The sequence below is a fragment of the Eurytemora carolleeae genome, unplaced genomic scaffold (assembly GCF_000591075.1).
Source record: "Eurytemora carolleeae unplaced genomic scaffold, Eaff_2.0 scaffold166, whole genome shotgun sequence".
Lineage (NCBI taxonomy): Eukaryota > Metazoa > Arthropoda > Copepoda > Calanoida > Temoridae > Eurytemora > Eurytemora carolleeae.
This window is the reverse complement of record NW_019396125.1, coordinates 107652-122373: the sequence shown is the minus strand read 5'-3', so window position 1 is coordinate 122373 and position 14722 is coordinate 107652. Positions and strand designations below refer to the sequence as shown.

The following is a 14722-nucleotide window of genomic DNA, read 5'->3' as shown; positions in this document are numbered from 1 at the left end:
ATATATACATATATATATATATATATATATATATACATATATAGATAGATAGAAAGAGAGAGGGCAAACCTTTGGAAAAAAGGCTTAGAACAAGCAAACACAATTTCATTCATTCAACATCGGACAATAAATTTTGACATACTGCAAAAGAATTATATTTTTTTTTATTTCTGAAATTTCATAAAGGAAAGTGAGAGGGTAAGATTAGGAAGAATTTATCACTTAAAAAAGTGATGTATAGAGTGTTTACATAATTTCAAGTCCCACTTGCAACAGTATAACTGAATACTTTGTCTGAAATCAATGTTTTTCTCTTTTAAAAAACTGAATGTTTAATAGTAGTTTCCACATAAAAGTGATTTGCGCAATTCTAGTACTGAAACAGTGTCGGAATTGTCGGAATTAGATACTTTTTAAGCTAGCTTCCATATTATCGGTCAGATAAAATCTATAAGGAATGAGAATGGAGGGTCACTTAAAATCTCAACGACAATCCGTGTAAAGATGGCTAAAATATATTAACCGGTTCATAGTCCAATTGCATAATTTAGTGGTTTAAATTGAACCAGGATATGTAACAAAACCATGAGTTAGATATATTCACTTGATGGTTCATTATGCATAACACGTAGAAAAAAGTTTCAAAACCAAATAAACATCTTTTAATGTTTTAAACTATAAAAGACATCAACTTCCTTCCCCAATTTGCACTATAAACCAATTCTATTTTGTTTTATGACGAAAATAAGTTTGTGTTGCCTAAGAAGCCGGCAATAAGATGTAACCATTGTAGATTTACTCGTCCGGAGGTGTCAACGACTGGCTGACCAAAACACAACTGAGAAGCGGCAGCAGCATAGTGTGTAGTATCCGCTACAAACTTCTATACGCAGTTAGCGGGAATTCCAAGATGTGTGGGATGAGATAAATCATTTTTATATATTTAGTTCTCTAATTCGGAGCTTTTTCTTTTCGACATTTTTTGAGAATTAGATATAATTAATGTAAAATGAAGATACTTAAAAAAGATGGACAGATGGACAGATGGACAAATAGATAGATAGACAGATATACAGATAGACAGATATACAGATAGACAGATAGGCAGATAGACAGATAGACAGATATAGACAGATAGACAGATAGACAGATAGACAGATAGACAGATAGACAGATAGACAGATAGACAGATAGACAGATAGACAGATAGAAAGATAGACGGATAGACAGATAGACAGATACACAGATAGACGGATAGACAGATAAACTGAAGAAACAAGAAAAAAGGTGTATCCCTAGCAAAACAAGAGAGAAGTAAATAATACATATGAGGAAGTAATGTATTTATTTATCTATATATAATATATCTCTTACCATTTTTCCTTATAAAGTTTTTTCACCTTTTTTGCACTGGAATTGATCTTTCTGGAATTGATCTTTCTGGGGTTGATCTTTCTGGAGTTGACTTTTCTGGAGTTTATCTCCCTAGAGTTAATCTCTCAGGAGTTTATCTCTTCGGGGTTTATATCTTTGGAGTTTATCTCTCTGGAGTTTATTTCTCTAGAGTTTGTCTCACTGGAGTTTATCTATCTTAAGTTTATTTTTCTGGAGTTTATCTCTCTGGAGTTTATCTCTCTGGAGTTTATCTCTCCGGAGTTGATCTCTCTGGAGTTTATATCTTAGGAGTTTATCTCTTTGGAGTTTATCTCTCCGGAGTTGATCTCTTTGGAGTTGATCTCTCTGAAGTTTATATCTTTAGTTTATCTCTCCGGAGTTGATCTCTCTGGAGTTTATCTCTTTGGAGTTTATCTCTCTGGAGTTGATCTCTCTGGAGTTGATCTCTTTGGAGTTTTTCTCTTTGGAGTTTATCTCTCTGGAGTTTATCTCTCTGGCGTTTATCTCTCTGGAGGTTTATTTATGATATTTATCTCTAAAGTTTCTCTATCCTGAGTTTGACTCTCTGGAGTTTATCTCTCTGGAGTTTATTTCTCTGGTATTTATCTATGATATTTATCTCTAAGGTTTCTCTTTCCTGAGTTTGTCTCTCTAGACTTAGTTTTCAGTTTTTTTTTTTCTAGAAATCGTCCTGCCGCCAAAACTCCAACTGCCACTTCAACTTTCCTATCTGCTTCTAGGGACCTTAAAGACGTAGCTTTAAGTGACCCATCATTAATGTAAAGCGTGGAAGATTTTGTCGTTTTTCAATCTTGAGACGTGTTAAGTTCTAACAATTTCCTATCATGTCTTTAAAGCATAGATCCGCAATCAATTTGTTGAAGAGAAACCACAATTGACAGATCGATGGATTTCTCATTCATTTTTCATTACAAAATAGGTTTAAGGGTTTCCTTGCAATTGTGCTATTCTATAAATGTTGGGCCACTTGAAATTCTTTAAACAGTTTTTACAAGAAATATTCAGATATTGTTTAACCTTGATATATTTGATGTGTAGGCGGGTAAAAGGGATCTGAGTAGGATCAGATCTTTAAACACACGTTTATTTCAAGCAGCCGAAGAAAACTAAATTATCGTAAATTGGAGGAAGGGAGAATACATTTAGTTTTTTTAAATTTTGAACAAAATTCCTTTATTTACTTTTAGCCTTCTTCTGATAGACTTTTATTTGTAACTCTAAAAATAAACATAGAAAGTACTTGCAGTGTCCTGCAAGAAAAATTAGCATGATTTAGAAACCATTATTTTCTAAAGAAATAATAATAGCAGGAAATAAAAAATAATTCTCACTTCATGATATGATATGTATAAAATATAATCGAAATGTCAATGTATAAAATTCAATCCATATATTTTTATCCCCCCCCCCCTTCTTAAATCCTGAAACCGCCCTTGCTAGAAAGAAGGAACATTTTAGAGCTATTAAGCACTTGTTTTTAGTTTTCAAGGCGTAATTGGCAAAATTCTCATCGATTTCTGCGAGAGAACTTGCAATCTTTGAATCAATGTGGGAAGAATTGGACGGACTGTCGTAAATTAAATCAAACCTCCAACAAAAGGCAATGTCGGATTCACAATAATTTGGTTATTATTTTAAAAATAAATTCTGACATTTCCTCCAGAGGTTCTTCAGTCCAGAGAAACCGCAAAAGAAAAAATCAATTGTTAATGAAAATATGATTTTTTATCATACAAAGGTTGTAGGGGTAAATTCCACAGTATAAATCGATGTTCACTTGAACGCACTTGGAATTCTAAAGTTCCTTTTAAACAAATTCAAATTATTTTAATAATTCAAAGAACTGATTACTTCCCAACAACTCCAATTTCTCTCTCCAATATCTTTAAATGGTAAATCTTTTATATTTCAACTTTATCTTTCGAGTTTGAGGCAAGTATCCACATGGTTCCAGACTGCAAGGAAAAGTTGGATAAATTTTCGGGACTTGATCGACTTTAAAGTGTTGCCACGCCTTGGCCTTTGATTTTACCTCAATGATTTACAATACTTTTTTGTAACCTTAGACATGTACCATTTAAACTTGAATGCACTTTAGTTTTTAAGAAGTAGTTGGGAAAATTCTCATTGATAATTGAGTGAGAGCTTGCAGCCTCCTTGATCACTGTGAATTGCTTCCTATTCTCTTTTGTTCGTTTTTAATGGACAGCAACTTTATTTCAAGTGACCTTTTACAGAGTGGAAAGCATGAGTTATATCCTCGTTTTCTAGCTAAGAAATAATTGTAATATCTCTACATATTGTAAAATCTTGATTTTTGATGTGCATATCTTAGCTCACAGTGATGTAGGTTAAAATGTATTTATAGTATCTATATATATAAAGTTGTAATCTCTGTCTCACTGTGATTTAAAAGGTCTCACGTTCTCAAGCAAATATCGATGAGAGTTTTGCCAATTATTTCTTAAAAAGAAAAGCTAACAACAAGTGCTTTACAGTGCTAAAATGTACATGTAAAGGGCTACAGAAAAGCATTTGTGAGTTTTAGAGCGGTAAAATCTAAGTTCAAGGCATTGCGAAACTAAAGCTTTATAACAACAAGTGCTTATAGTGCTAAACTCTACACGTAAAGAGCTACAGAAAAGCAAAAGTGAGGTAGAGCGGTAAAAAAAGTCCAAGGCGTTGCAACACTTCAAAGTCGACCCTATCGTAAAAATTGATGAGACTGTTTATAAGTAGGCTGAATCTATGTGGTACGTCTATCTGTCTGTCTGTCTGTTTGTTTGTCCGATCATAACTCAGGAACCCCTGCAAATTTTGATTGGAGAACTCGGGAGAGCTACTGGAATGTTCTTAGCTTGGTTTTGAGATTCTAAGTCACTGGGTCGCAAGGAGTATGAAATAGAAGGGAGAAACAACTGACGCGGCCCGCCCTACCATATGATTATTCATGCTTTACAGACGGGTTCTCTACTTGTATAAGAACTTTTTTTGTCTGCTGTACAATTACTGCGTATACAATAACCTATTCTGAATATTTCTTATACAAATGGAGTACCGTCTGCAAAGCATGTATATTTCATAATCATATGGTAGGGCGGGCCGCGTCAGTTGAATCTCCCTTCTATTTCTTATTCCTTGGTGGGTCGACTTTTGTAGCGAAAATTTAAAAATTTAAAAATTTAATTTCCCAGTAAAAAATCGTCAAAGTGCGGGTAAGCAGCGGGAGTAACTATGGGTATCCTGTGCAACCAGCCTATTTTATAATTTGGTTTTCTTTTAATATTAATTTTAGATTTCCTATAAAATGATATTCCAGGGCCCAAAAGGTTATATAGCGCAAATATGTGAAATACACCTGCAGTATGGAAACAGTACAACAAAATGGCCGTTTTACACTTTTTTTCTAGTAAATTCACCTCTAATATATATCCCAAGCTCGTTCACATATAAACCCTATGTATACGTAAAAGTTTCTGACACACCCTGTACAAAATACTGTCATCGTGATTTTTTTTGGTTCCCCCTGTATGCAGTGTTGATGTAGGCCTATCCTCAAGGTCGGCTTAATGTTACAAGATTAACCATGGGAGTAGCGACGTGTTCAAGTCCTAAATTTGGGAGATGGGGGGGGGGGGGCGTAAATCAATCAAGATGTGTAAACTGTGACGCAAAAATCGAGAAGAATTTTTCCAATTACTCCTTTTAAACTGTAGCTGGAAGCATGGCGTGACATTCTCCAAATATATATGTATTGCAAATTAAGTGGGGTAGTGTATTATCGGGGGAGGGGGGTTGTCTTATTAAAACGGGGTCATTGTACTTAACATTATCCAAGTTATTCCTCCTGAACTAAACATTTACTTTTTATGAAAAAAATTCCCCCTTTGCCTCTAAAAAATCCCCCCTTTACCCTGAAAAAGTCCTCACTTCCCCCCCTTTTCCCCCACGCGCATGCAGTTCAATCAATTACTAATGATCGAGTTTTAAGATAAAATCTTTCGATTTCCTGTTGTGATATCTCTCTCTCTCTCTCTCTCTCTCTCTCTCTTACCTTCCCTGTGGTCACGTGATGTCCCACATAAAATTTGGGCCCGATCGGTTCAGCCGTTTTGACGTTTATTGGATACAAACAAACAAACAGACACCCAGACAAGCCAAATTTATGTGTAGATATATATGAGCACTTTAAAATATTAGAATTTTGAAGAGAAAACAATGAAAGTTTTTAGGCTATGTTACCTCCCAGGGTACCCAGGGGTTTCCTAAAACAATTTCAGCCAATTTTGTCCAGCAGTTTGGCCAGATATAGCTAACATATATATATATATATTAGCGAAGAGATTTTTAATATACAAAATACAAATAACCTAAAAGTATAAATCTTATTTAAATATATTGAGAACATCTATTGTTTATAAAGATAGGTTAACCCTGGACACGATGATTCACGTTTGACATTTATCATGTATATATGTATATGTATAAGTAATACATATGTATATGTGTATGTGTGTATGTGTGATATGTAAATATATATACATATATATGTTTTAATATATACATATATATGTATATATTAAAACAAGATTTTTTACAATTAATTATAGATTTCTGATAAGCTAAATAAGAAAGACAATTTTGCTGAGCTGAGAGAAAAAAACTGACTCATCTCTTTAAATATTAAATATAAAAAGTTTGAAAAGTTAAAATAAAATCTCGAAATAAAAGACAACCAATCCTGTTAATTAGTACCCCTGGTCCTAAGGGCAGGTGGATCAGTATGCGGGTTTACATGAACTAGATTTTTATATTTTCATCAGTCAACTCTAGATACTCTAATCAGTTAGCTCTAGGTACCCTAATCAGTCAACTCTAGGTATACTCTAATCAGTCAACTCTAGGTATACTCTAATCAGTGAACTCTAGGTGCTCTAATCAGTCAACTCTAGGTACTCTAATCAGTCAACTCTAGGTATACTCTAATCAGTCAACTCTAGGTACTCTAATCAGTCAACTCTAGGCACTCTAATCAGTCAACTCTAGGTACTCTAGTTGCAAAGATATAGAATTAGAGTTTGAAACGAGAATTCAGTTTTCTTTGTTATTTCCACTTGTGTTGGTCCAGCACTATAGAATGCTGTCTAATACTGATATATTTACAAACTTTTAGATAAACTTTCTAGTGTATATGTGATTAAAAAGTAGAAAGTAAACAAAGAGAAGAAAAACTTGTAAAAATGGTGGAATCCATTATACAGGGTAGGATATATTATTTATCAGAATTTTTTTTATCATGCATGTGATATTTTTCAACCTCATTTTAGAAATAATTTTCATGAAACAATCATAGACAATAACTCTATGTCCTGGATCACTTCCCAAATGTGTTGTGCCTTTTTTTCCTTTCATAATTAGACAATTTTGGGGTTATTTAATAACTTCAAATCTTTACAAAATTCTGAATGAATGCCGCAAACGATTTCGATTTTAGAGCATTACTCAAAAGGACTTTCGACATAAATTCAAGAGGTTTCGATTCAAACATTTCCTTTCGTGTCTCACATAGATCCAGGCTGCGCTGAAAAATTCCACCAATTTGCACTAATCTGTGAGTCATTTTAATAGAAAAATTATAACTGAAGATGAACAACTTTCAGATAGAAAAACAAGAATATCTCCATCACTTTTTTCATTGAAAGTAGCTTGAAATCATTTCGACAGTAACAATTAATACTAATACATACAGAGTTATCCAAAAAGAATGAGAACTTAATGACGACTTAATGTCGAGCTAAAAGTCTTTAAACATAACAATCAGAAGTATGAATTTAATCCTAGGACTTAGGGTAAACTAAATAATTTGAGAAAAAAATACCATGACAGATGCGAAGAACTATGTATATAGGCAAAAAGATTGAATACATTTGGTACAGTCGTCTTTGAAGTCTCAACCTTTGTAGGTAACCCTGTATAGCATAAAATAATCTATAAAACTGATTCTAAAATCCAAATGTTTTTTCTCCTAGATCTGGGTATAGGAGGAGAGGGAGGTTTAAATCTAAACCCTAGTTCTCCGGGTGGTCTACTCAACCCTGGAGTAGGAGTAGGAGTAGGACTGGTTGGAGTAGGAGAACCTCAGCATATGATGAACAACAATCTTGGGTTTCAAACACATATTCTTCCTGATATGATTGACTGTCAGGGATACAACATCTTAATTTACCCCTTTTATCATGATGTTCATCTTATTTTACCCCTTTTATCAGGATATTCATCTTATTTTACCCCTTTCATCAAGATATTCATCTTATTTTACTCCTTTTATCAGGATATTCATCTTATTTTACTCCTTTTATCAGGATATTCATCTTATTTTACCCCTTTTATCAGGATATTCATCGTATTTTACCCCTTTCATCAGGATATTCATCATATTATACTCCTTTTATCAGGATATTCATCTTATTTTACCCCTTTCATCAGGATATAATATCTTATTTTACCCCTTTCATCAGGTTATTCATATTATTCCCCTTTTATCAGGATATAACATCTTATTTTACCCCTTTTATCAGGATATAACATCTTATTTACCCCTTTTATAAGGATATAACATCTTATTTTACCCCTTTCATCAGGATATTCATCATATTATACTCCTTTTAACATGATATTCATCTTATTTTACCCCTTTTATCAGGATACAACATCTTATTTACCCCTTTTATAAGGATATAACATCTTATTTTACCCCTTTCATCAGGATATTCATCATATTATACTCCTTTTATCATGATATTCATCTTATTTTACCCCTTTTATCAGGATACAACATCTTATTTACCCCTTTTATCAGGATACAACATCTTATTTTACCCCTTTTACCAGGATATAACATCTTATTTTACCCCTTTCATCAGGATATTCATCATATTATTCTCCTTTTATCATGATATTCATCTTATTTTACCCCTTTTATCAGGAAACAACATCTTATTTTACCCCTTTTACCAGGATATAACATCTTATAAATATATTTTCTTATTAAGAAAATGATGTAATAGAATTTGAGCGAAGTTGTTCATTTTACTTATGAATATGAGCAAGACCAATCGGATGAAATCTACTGGTGTTCTTTACCCCTGCCAGAGGAGGTAGCATTTAAATATGTATAAAAACAATAATTTATTTATACACATTAGATTTAGCATCTAAAAGTTCTAACAAAATTGGGATTCTTCAAGATTGATCTACTGGGACATCTATCATATTTCAAATTATGGTTGATTACATTTTTGCTAAGGATTTATTAACACTTAGCAAGTGAAGCTTTTAAATAGCATTCGATCCATGTCACATATATTCGTAAACATAAAATCCAATAAACACTTTATTTCTCTTAAAACTCTGGGATTTACAAAATGTAGTATTTTTTTCTTTTCATTTTAAAAATCATAGACAACTTTGATAATTTCCCCCAATTCTGATGTTTATTGGGACCCCTTGTACTTGTCAGGTTGAACACGTGGTGTACTCTGTACTTGTCAGGTTGAACACGTGGTGTACTCTGTACTTGTTAGGTTGAACACGTAGTGTACTCTGTACTTGTCAGTTTGAACAAGTGGTGTACTCTGTACTTGTCAGGTTGAACACGTAGTGTACTCTGTACTTGTCAGGTTGAACATGTGGTGTACTCTGTACTTGTCAGGTTGAACACGTGGTGTAATCTGTACTTGTTAGGTTGAACATGTGGTATACTCTGTACTTGTCAGATTGAACACGTGGTGTACTCTGTACTTGTTAGGTTGAACATGTGGTATACTCTGTACTTGTCAGGTTGAACACGTGGTGTACACTGTAATTGTCAGGTTGAACACGTGTTGTACTCTGTACTTGTTAGGTTGAACATGTGATATACTCTGTACTTGTCAGGTTGAACACGTGGTGTACTCTGTACTTGTTAGGTTGAGCACGTGGTATACTCCAGCGGAGAGAAGAAGGGACGGAGAAAACGTGGAAGAAAACATTGTATTTATAAACATATCCCGCATAGTGAGAAACCTCCTCATGTGGTGGAGAAACGTAATGCTAGGTAAAAGTAAAAAATCTGAAATCTTTAGAATTGGATTTATATCCTTTAGATACAAATGTGGACACTTTTGATTTCTGCTTAATCCGCTTTTTCTCCCTCTTTTTGGATTCCGACCAATGACAGTTCTCTCACTAATGGGCGAGCAAAATTTCAAATTTCCCAGCTTCTGATTGACTGTTTGGGATTCTGCATAAGCCACTCGAATTGGTTGAATTTTAGAAACTTTTCGGAATACAAAAGATTAAAATAATCCTAAGATTAACAAAAGTAGGAGATCAAGCATTGATCTGAATATCCACAATTCATAAGTTTTCAGCTCAGGACTCATAGAAATGTGTTTTTTTGTTCCTATTTACCAACAAAATCCAGTTGTTCCTCTTCCTCTTCACCATTAATCTTGCAGAATAAGAAATCAGCCTAAAATACCTACTCTAGCTACTCTAGCAGACATCCTTGACTTCACCTATTAAAATCACAATATCCATTCCTTTTCTAATTAAAGTTTCTAAATTGCGGTTTTAAATTTAGAGAACGAAGACGAGTGGAAGCAGTGAACTCGGCATTTGTGAGATTACGGCGCGCAGTCCCAATAGAGAATAAACGCGGCAAAAGAGTCAGCAAGGTAGGTAACATTTAAGGCAGAAGCCCAAGGAAGTTACGTGCGCATGCCGCGTTGAATTGAAAAACAGAGAGAGAGCCTGGTCTAGCCGCGGCGCTCGGCCCTCTAGCCTGTCCTAGCCGCAGCACTCGGCCTGCAGAAAGTGTCTTTACCTGACCTACACCTAAATATATACTAATATCTCTTTTTCTTGTAACTCAATGCGGCAAGCGCACGTAACTTCCTTGGGCAACTTCCAAAATTTAAACTACCAATGCTGCAGACTTCAGTAGTTTAACCAGAAAGCTGTGGATTTATTGTCGCCTTTTGTTTAATCCTTAGCAACATTGTTTAAATAAAAATAACAATTATAAGATGTTTTGCGATTAATTTCCTTGCAAGAATAAGAGCTTCAGAATTTTTTCCATAGCTTTGGAAGATTATTTGAGACAGAAATTATCTACAGAGTGTTAAAAAATTAAGATAATCAAAATCGTCTTTGATATTAATGATAATTAATAAATGATAAATTTAGTTCAAAACAGTTTAAACAACTTTTGTTTAGAAGATTGACAAATTTAAAGGTACAAACAGGCAGACCACATTTTGAAATTATTGGGTCAACTTGTTAAAAACATTATCACAAGTTTGGTGTTATATGTTCTTAATTATGTTTTGTTTATAGGTAAAAGTTCTACAAAAAGCAATTGACTACATAACTTCACTACGGAGCATGATTAGCGTTCATGATGGGGTTGAACTGGAGGAGAGTATTGCGATGCAAGATGTTGTCTTCGCTTTCTAGAGGAGGGTATAGCAATGCAAGATGTCGTCTTCGCTTAATAGAGGAGAGCATAGCGATGCAAGATGTCGTCTTCACTTTCTAGAGGAGAGTACAGCGACGCAAGATGTCGTCTTCACTTTCTAGAGGAGAGTAAAGCGATGCAAGATGTCGTCTTTGTTTTCTATAGTATTGCGATGCAAGATGTCGTCTTTGCTTTTTTAAGGAGAGTATATCGATGCAAGATGTCGTCTTCGCTTTCTAGAGGAGAGCAAAGCGATGCAAGATGTCGTCTTCACTTTCTAGAGGAAGGTAAAGCAATGCAAGATGTCGTCTTTGCTTTCTAGAGTATAAATGCAAGATGTTCTCTTCGCTTTCTAGAGGAGAGCATAGCGATGCAAGATGTCGTCTTCACTTTCTAGAGAAAAGTTAAGCGATGCAAAATGTCGTCTTTGCTTTCTAGAGTATAGCAATGCAAGATGTCGTCTTTGCTTTCGAGCGTATTGCGATGCAAGATGTCGTCCTTGCTTTATAGAAGAGAGTAAAGCTATGCAAGATGTTATCTTCACTTTCTAGTCAAAACTTAGTCTGAAAGTTTTAAGAAGGACTAGGGAAAAAATAAATTTGTCAATAAAATATAAAATATTAAGATATGCTTAAAAGAGGAGACTTCAGAGACGACTGTACGGAATTAATTCATTGTTCCAAGCTGCTCTTGCAGGGCAGCTGAGTAATATGTGTGTTTTTCCTTTGCAAAAAGGAGTTTTTTCTTAAAGGAAGTAGACCCACTTCAACCCTAAAATTGTCATATCTATTGAATTTCGGGTCGTTTTTAAAGAAGCTTAGCACACAAATTCCTGAAAGCCAAATAAACATACATTTATTAAATTTATAAAATTAAAGTGAGACGTGCGAACCTAGTCAATTGTAAACTATAAAATGTTGCACTTACAGTGATAATAGGAAGACGACTTTAAGACTCCATTTATAACTTTAAACAATCCAATGAGCATGGGAAACAGCAATTGTGCAGTTTAAACAGACACATTTCACTTAATAAGTGGTTTAATAAGCGTCTAGTGAAGCTATTTGTTTTGTAATAACATCAAATATACTTATGTACCGCTGTACATTCGTCTTCATATTCCAGAGTTTTCTGGTTCTCACTGTAATTAACATATAATTACATGATCCCCATAAAACGATCTTTAACTGTTTTTCTTGTTATCATAATTGGCATATTAGTTGTACCAGCAGCTTAGAAATCAACATATTAGTTGTACCAGCAGCTTATAAATCAACATATTAGTTGTACCAGCAGCTTAGAAATCAACATATTAGTTGTACCAGCAGCTTAGAAATCAACATATTAGTTGTACTAGCAGCTTAGAAATCAACATATTAGTTGTACCAGCAGCTTAGAAATCACCATATTAGTTGTACCAGCAGCTTATACGTATTTAAAAGTATCGGATAATGTCAAAATGGTATAAACAATACCTTTTTACAGGGTAAATGTACGTTAAAGAACTGATGGGTTCTGCATATTTGCTGTGTCTATGTTTATTTGAATACATAAAATCGTATTTAATCAAATAGTCGTCGTTACATTCTTATAGTTGTATAGGGACTACTGTATCTCCAATTACATTTCTAGCGTTTTCTTGATCATAAGTATCAACTTTTAGTCACTTCTTGGGCATTTAGTTATTTTTATTATTCCTTTGGCATTTTTCAACTTTTAGTCACTTCCTTGTCTGTTAGTGTATTTTTTATATTTTTTACTATTTATTCCCATTCAGCTATTTTTGCCATTTCTTGACTTTAAAAAACTTTTTTTGCGATTTCTTAACTTTTAGTAACGTTGTCATTCATTTATTATTTTATTAATATTATTATTATTTTTCTGTATGAATTATGTAAAAAAAAATCCGAAATAAAATTATTAAATATTTGTTCTTTAAAAAGATTACAAAAGTTTCCTGTACCAAATCTACAAAAGTTTCATGTACCAAATCTACAAAAGTTTCATGTACCAAATCTACAAAAGTTTTATGTACCAAATCTACAAAAGTTTCATGTACCAAATCTACAAAAGTTTCATGTACCAAATCAACAAAAGTTTCATGTACCAAATCTACAAAAGTTTCGAGTACCTAATCTACATAAGTTTCATGTACCAAAAAATTCTAAAATTTGTATTTTTCAAAAATGGAAATTCATTGTTTCAATTTTTTTGTTAATTCCTCGGGCAACGCCTGGCTCTACAGTTAGTATATACTGTGAATATGGATAATAATATTTAATGTTGAATATGAAAATTTGAAATATTTAAAATATGACGTATTTTGTCCGCAATCCCTTTAAGAATGTTGATTTGATATTATTAAACCTAATATTTGGTTTACTAATCCGTCTTAGTAATTTTAGTTTTAAATCTCTTATTTTAATGTTAAATTCTTCAAGTAGGAGTCGTCATGTTCTTTAACCCTATATCACTTGGCCATGGCAGGTCCTCTTTCGAGCCCCCCCCACATCCCCATAGGGGTAAAAAGGGGGTCCTGGTTATCACATTAATGACATCCGTTTTCACGTGTTTAAAAAATCTTTTTTTTTTGCATTTACTATTTTCAACTTTTTTATTGGCCTATATATAAAAGACTGATGATTGCCACAAGGCATGAAACAATATAGTAAGCGCCTGAAATATATTAAGATGTTTTAATTTAAAGCTGATTCTTTAAATTTAAAAGAATATATATAATTTTTTTACGCCATTATCGATAGATTTTGAATATGACTGAAATTAGGAAATTATTTGCGTCAGGGTTGTAGTTTTTATAAAAACTGTATAGAATGAAGTTTGGGGTGCTTATTTTTTGTAATTATATCGCTGAAATATTCAAAATATTTAATTAATAAAATTTTTTATTAATTTTGATAAAATAGGGTTAAATGTTGAAGATTTTTCCAAATATGTGAGTTGAGAGTTAGTTGTAAACTACTCTTGTATACAATATCATTAAATATCATTCTCTCTTAAATATTGTCAATAAGAGTAGAGCTATGGGGAAGATCCCCCGAGTGAAAGTCGCGTTTAACTCCACTTTTACCATCCAGAAGCAGAGTTTTATTCTAGTTTCAAAGCGGAGTTAAACTCTGCCAAAACTGAGTGCTATACCGACTTTTTAAAAAATTTCGAAGTCCACTAACTGGAGGCAAAAACTCGACTTTAACTTGACTCGTTTGTAACTTGGTTCAATTTTCAACACCAAGTTATGGCGCAACTATTGATCACTTTAACTCCACTTGACAACTAGGTGCATCAATTCAGTTCTTTTTGGTGTTATTTATATTTATATAGGACAGATCGGGAACTGCAGTTAAACCCTAAATATAGAATTTATAAATTCAGAGTTCCGATCAGTAGTAAGGGTTTTCTTTATCCTATACTCTAAATAATATTTAGAGTCTGAGTAAATAAGGTGTCAGTGTTTAGAGATAGGGACGTTCGCTTTTTTCATTTCGTTCGTTCATCATTAATGAACTTCGCATTTCTTTCGATTTCTTTTAGATCGTTGAAAAAATTGATTTCGTTTGTTCTCGTTTTCTCACCGGGCAATCGTTAAGTAAATATTTCGTTCAATAAAATTGTTCTTTCAGTAAAAATTTATCTTACTGATCCAAGTCGTTTGTCTATCGCTAATTTTTTTTCTAAACGACACAATCGTTTACGAATAATTTTGTTTGTTCTCAAACATTTTGTTAGTTTGCGAAAACGATGCCCATCTCTACAGTAGATACCCATCTCTATATTAGATGCCCATCTCTG

General features: G+C 33.4%; 1 protein-coding gene across 1 annotated transcript; it reads left to right on the top strand.

Moving 5' to 3' along the window:
- The first annotated feature begins 7652 nt into the window (after positions 1 to 7652).
- Positions 7653 to 11539, top strand: LOC111695668 (protein atonal homolog 7). Its single transcript, XM_023465066.1, has 6 exons — positions 7653 to 7657; positions 7810 to 7819; positions 8484 to 8573; positions 9384 to 9511; positions 10040 to 10133; positions 10795 to 11539. Exons 1-6 carry the CDS (start codon positions 7653 to 7655, stop codon positions 10912 to 10914), a joined length of 447 nt encoding a protein of 148 aa, XP_023320834.1. The 3' UTR covers positions 10915 to 11539.
- The last annotated feature ends 3183 nt before the right edge of the window (positions 11540 to 14722 follow it).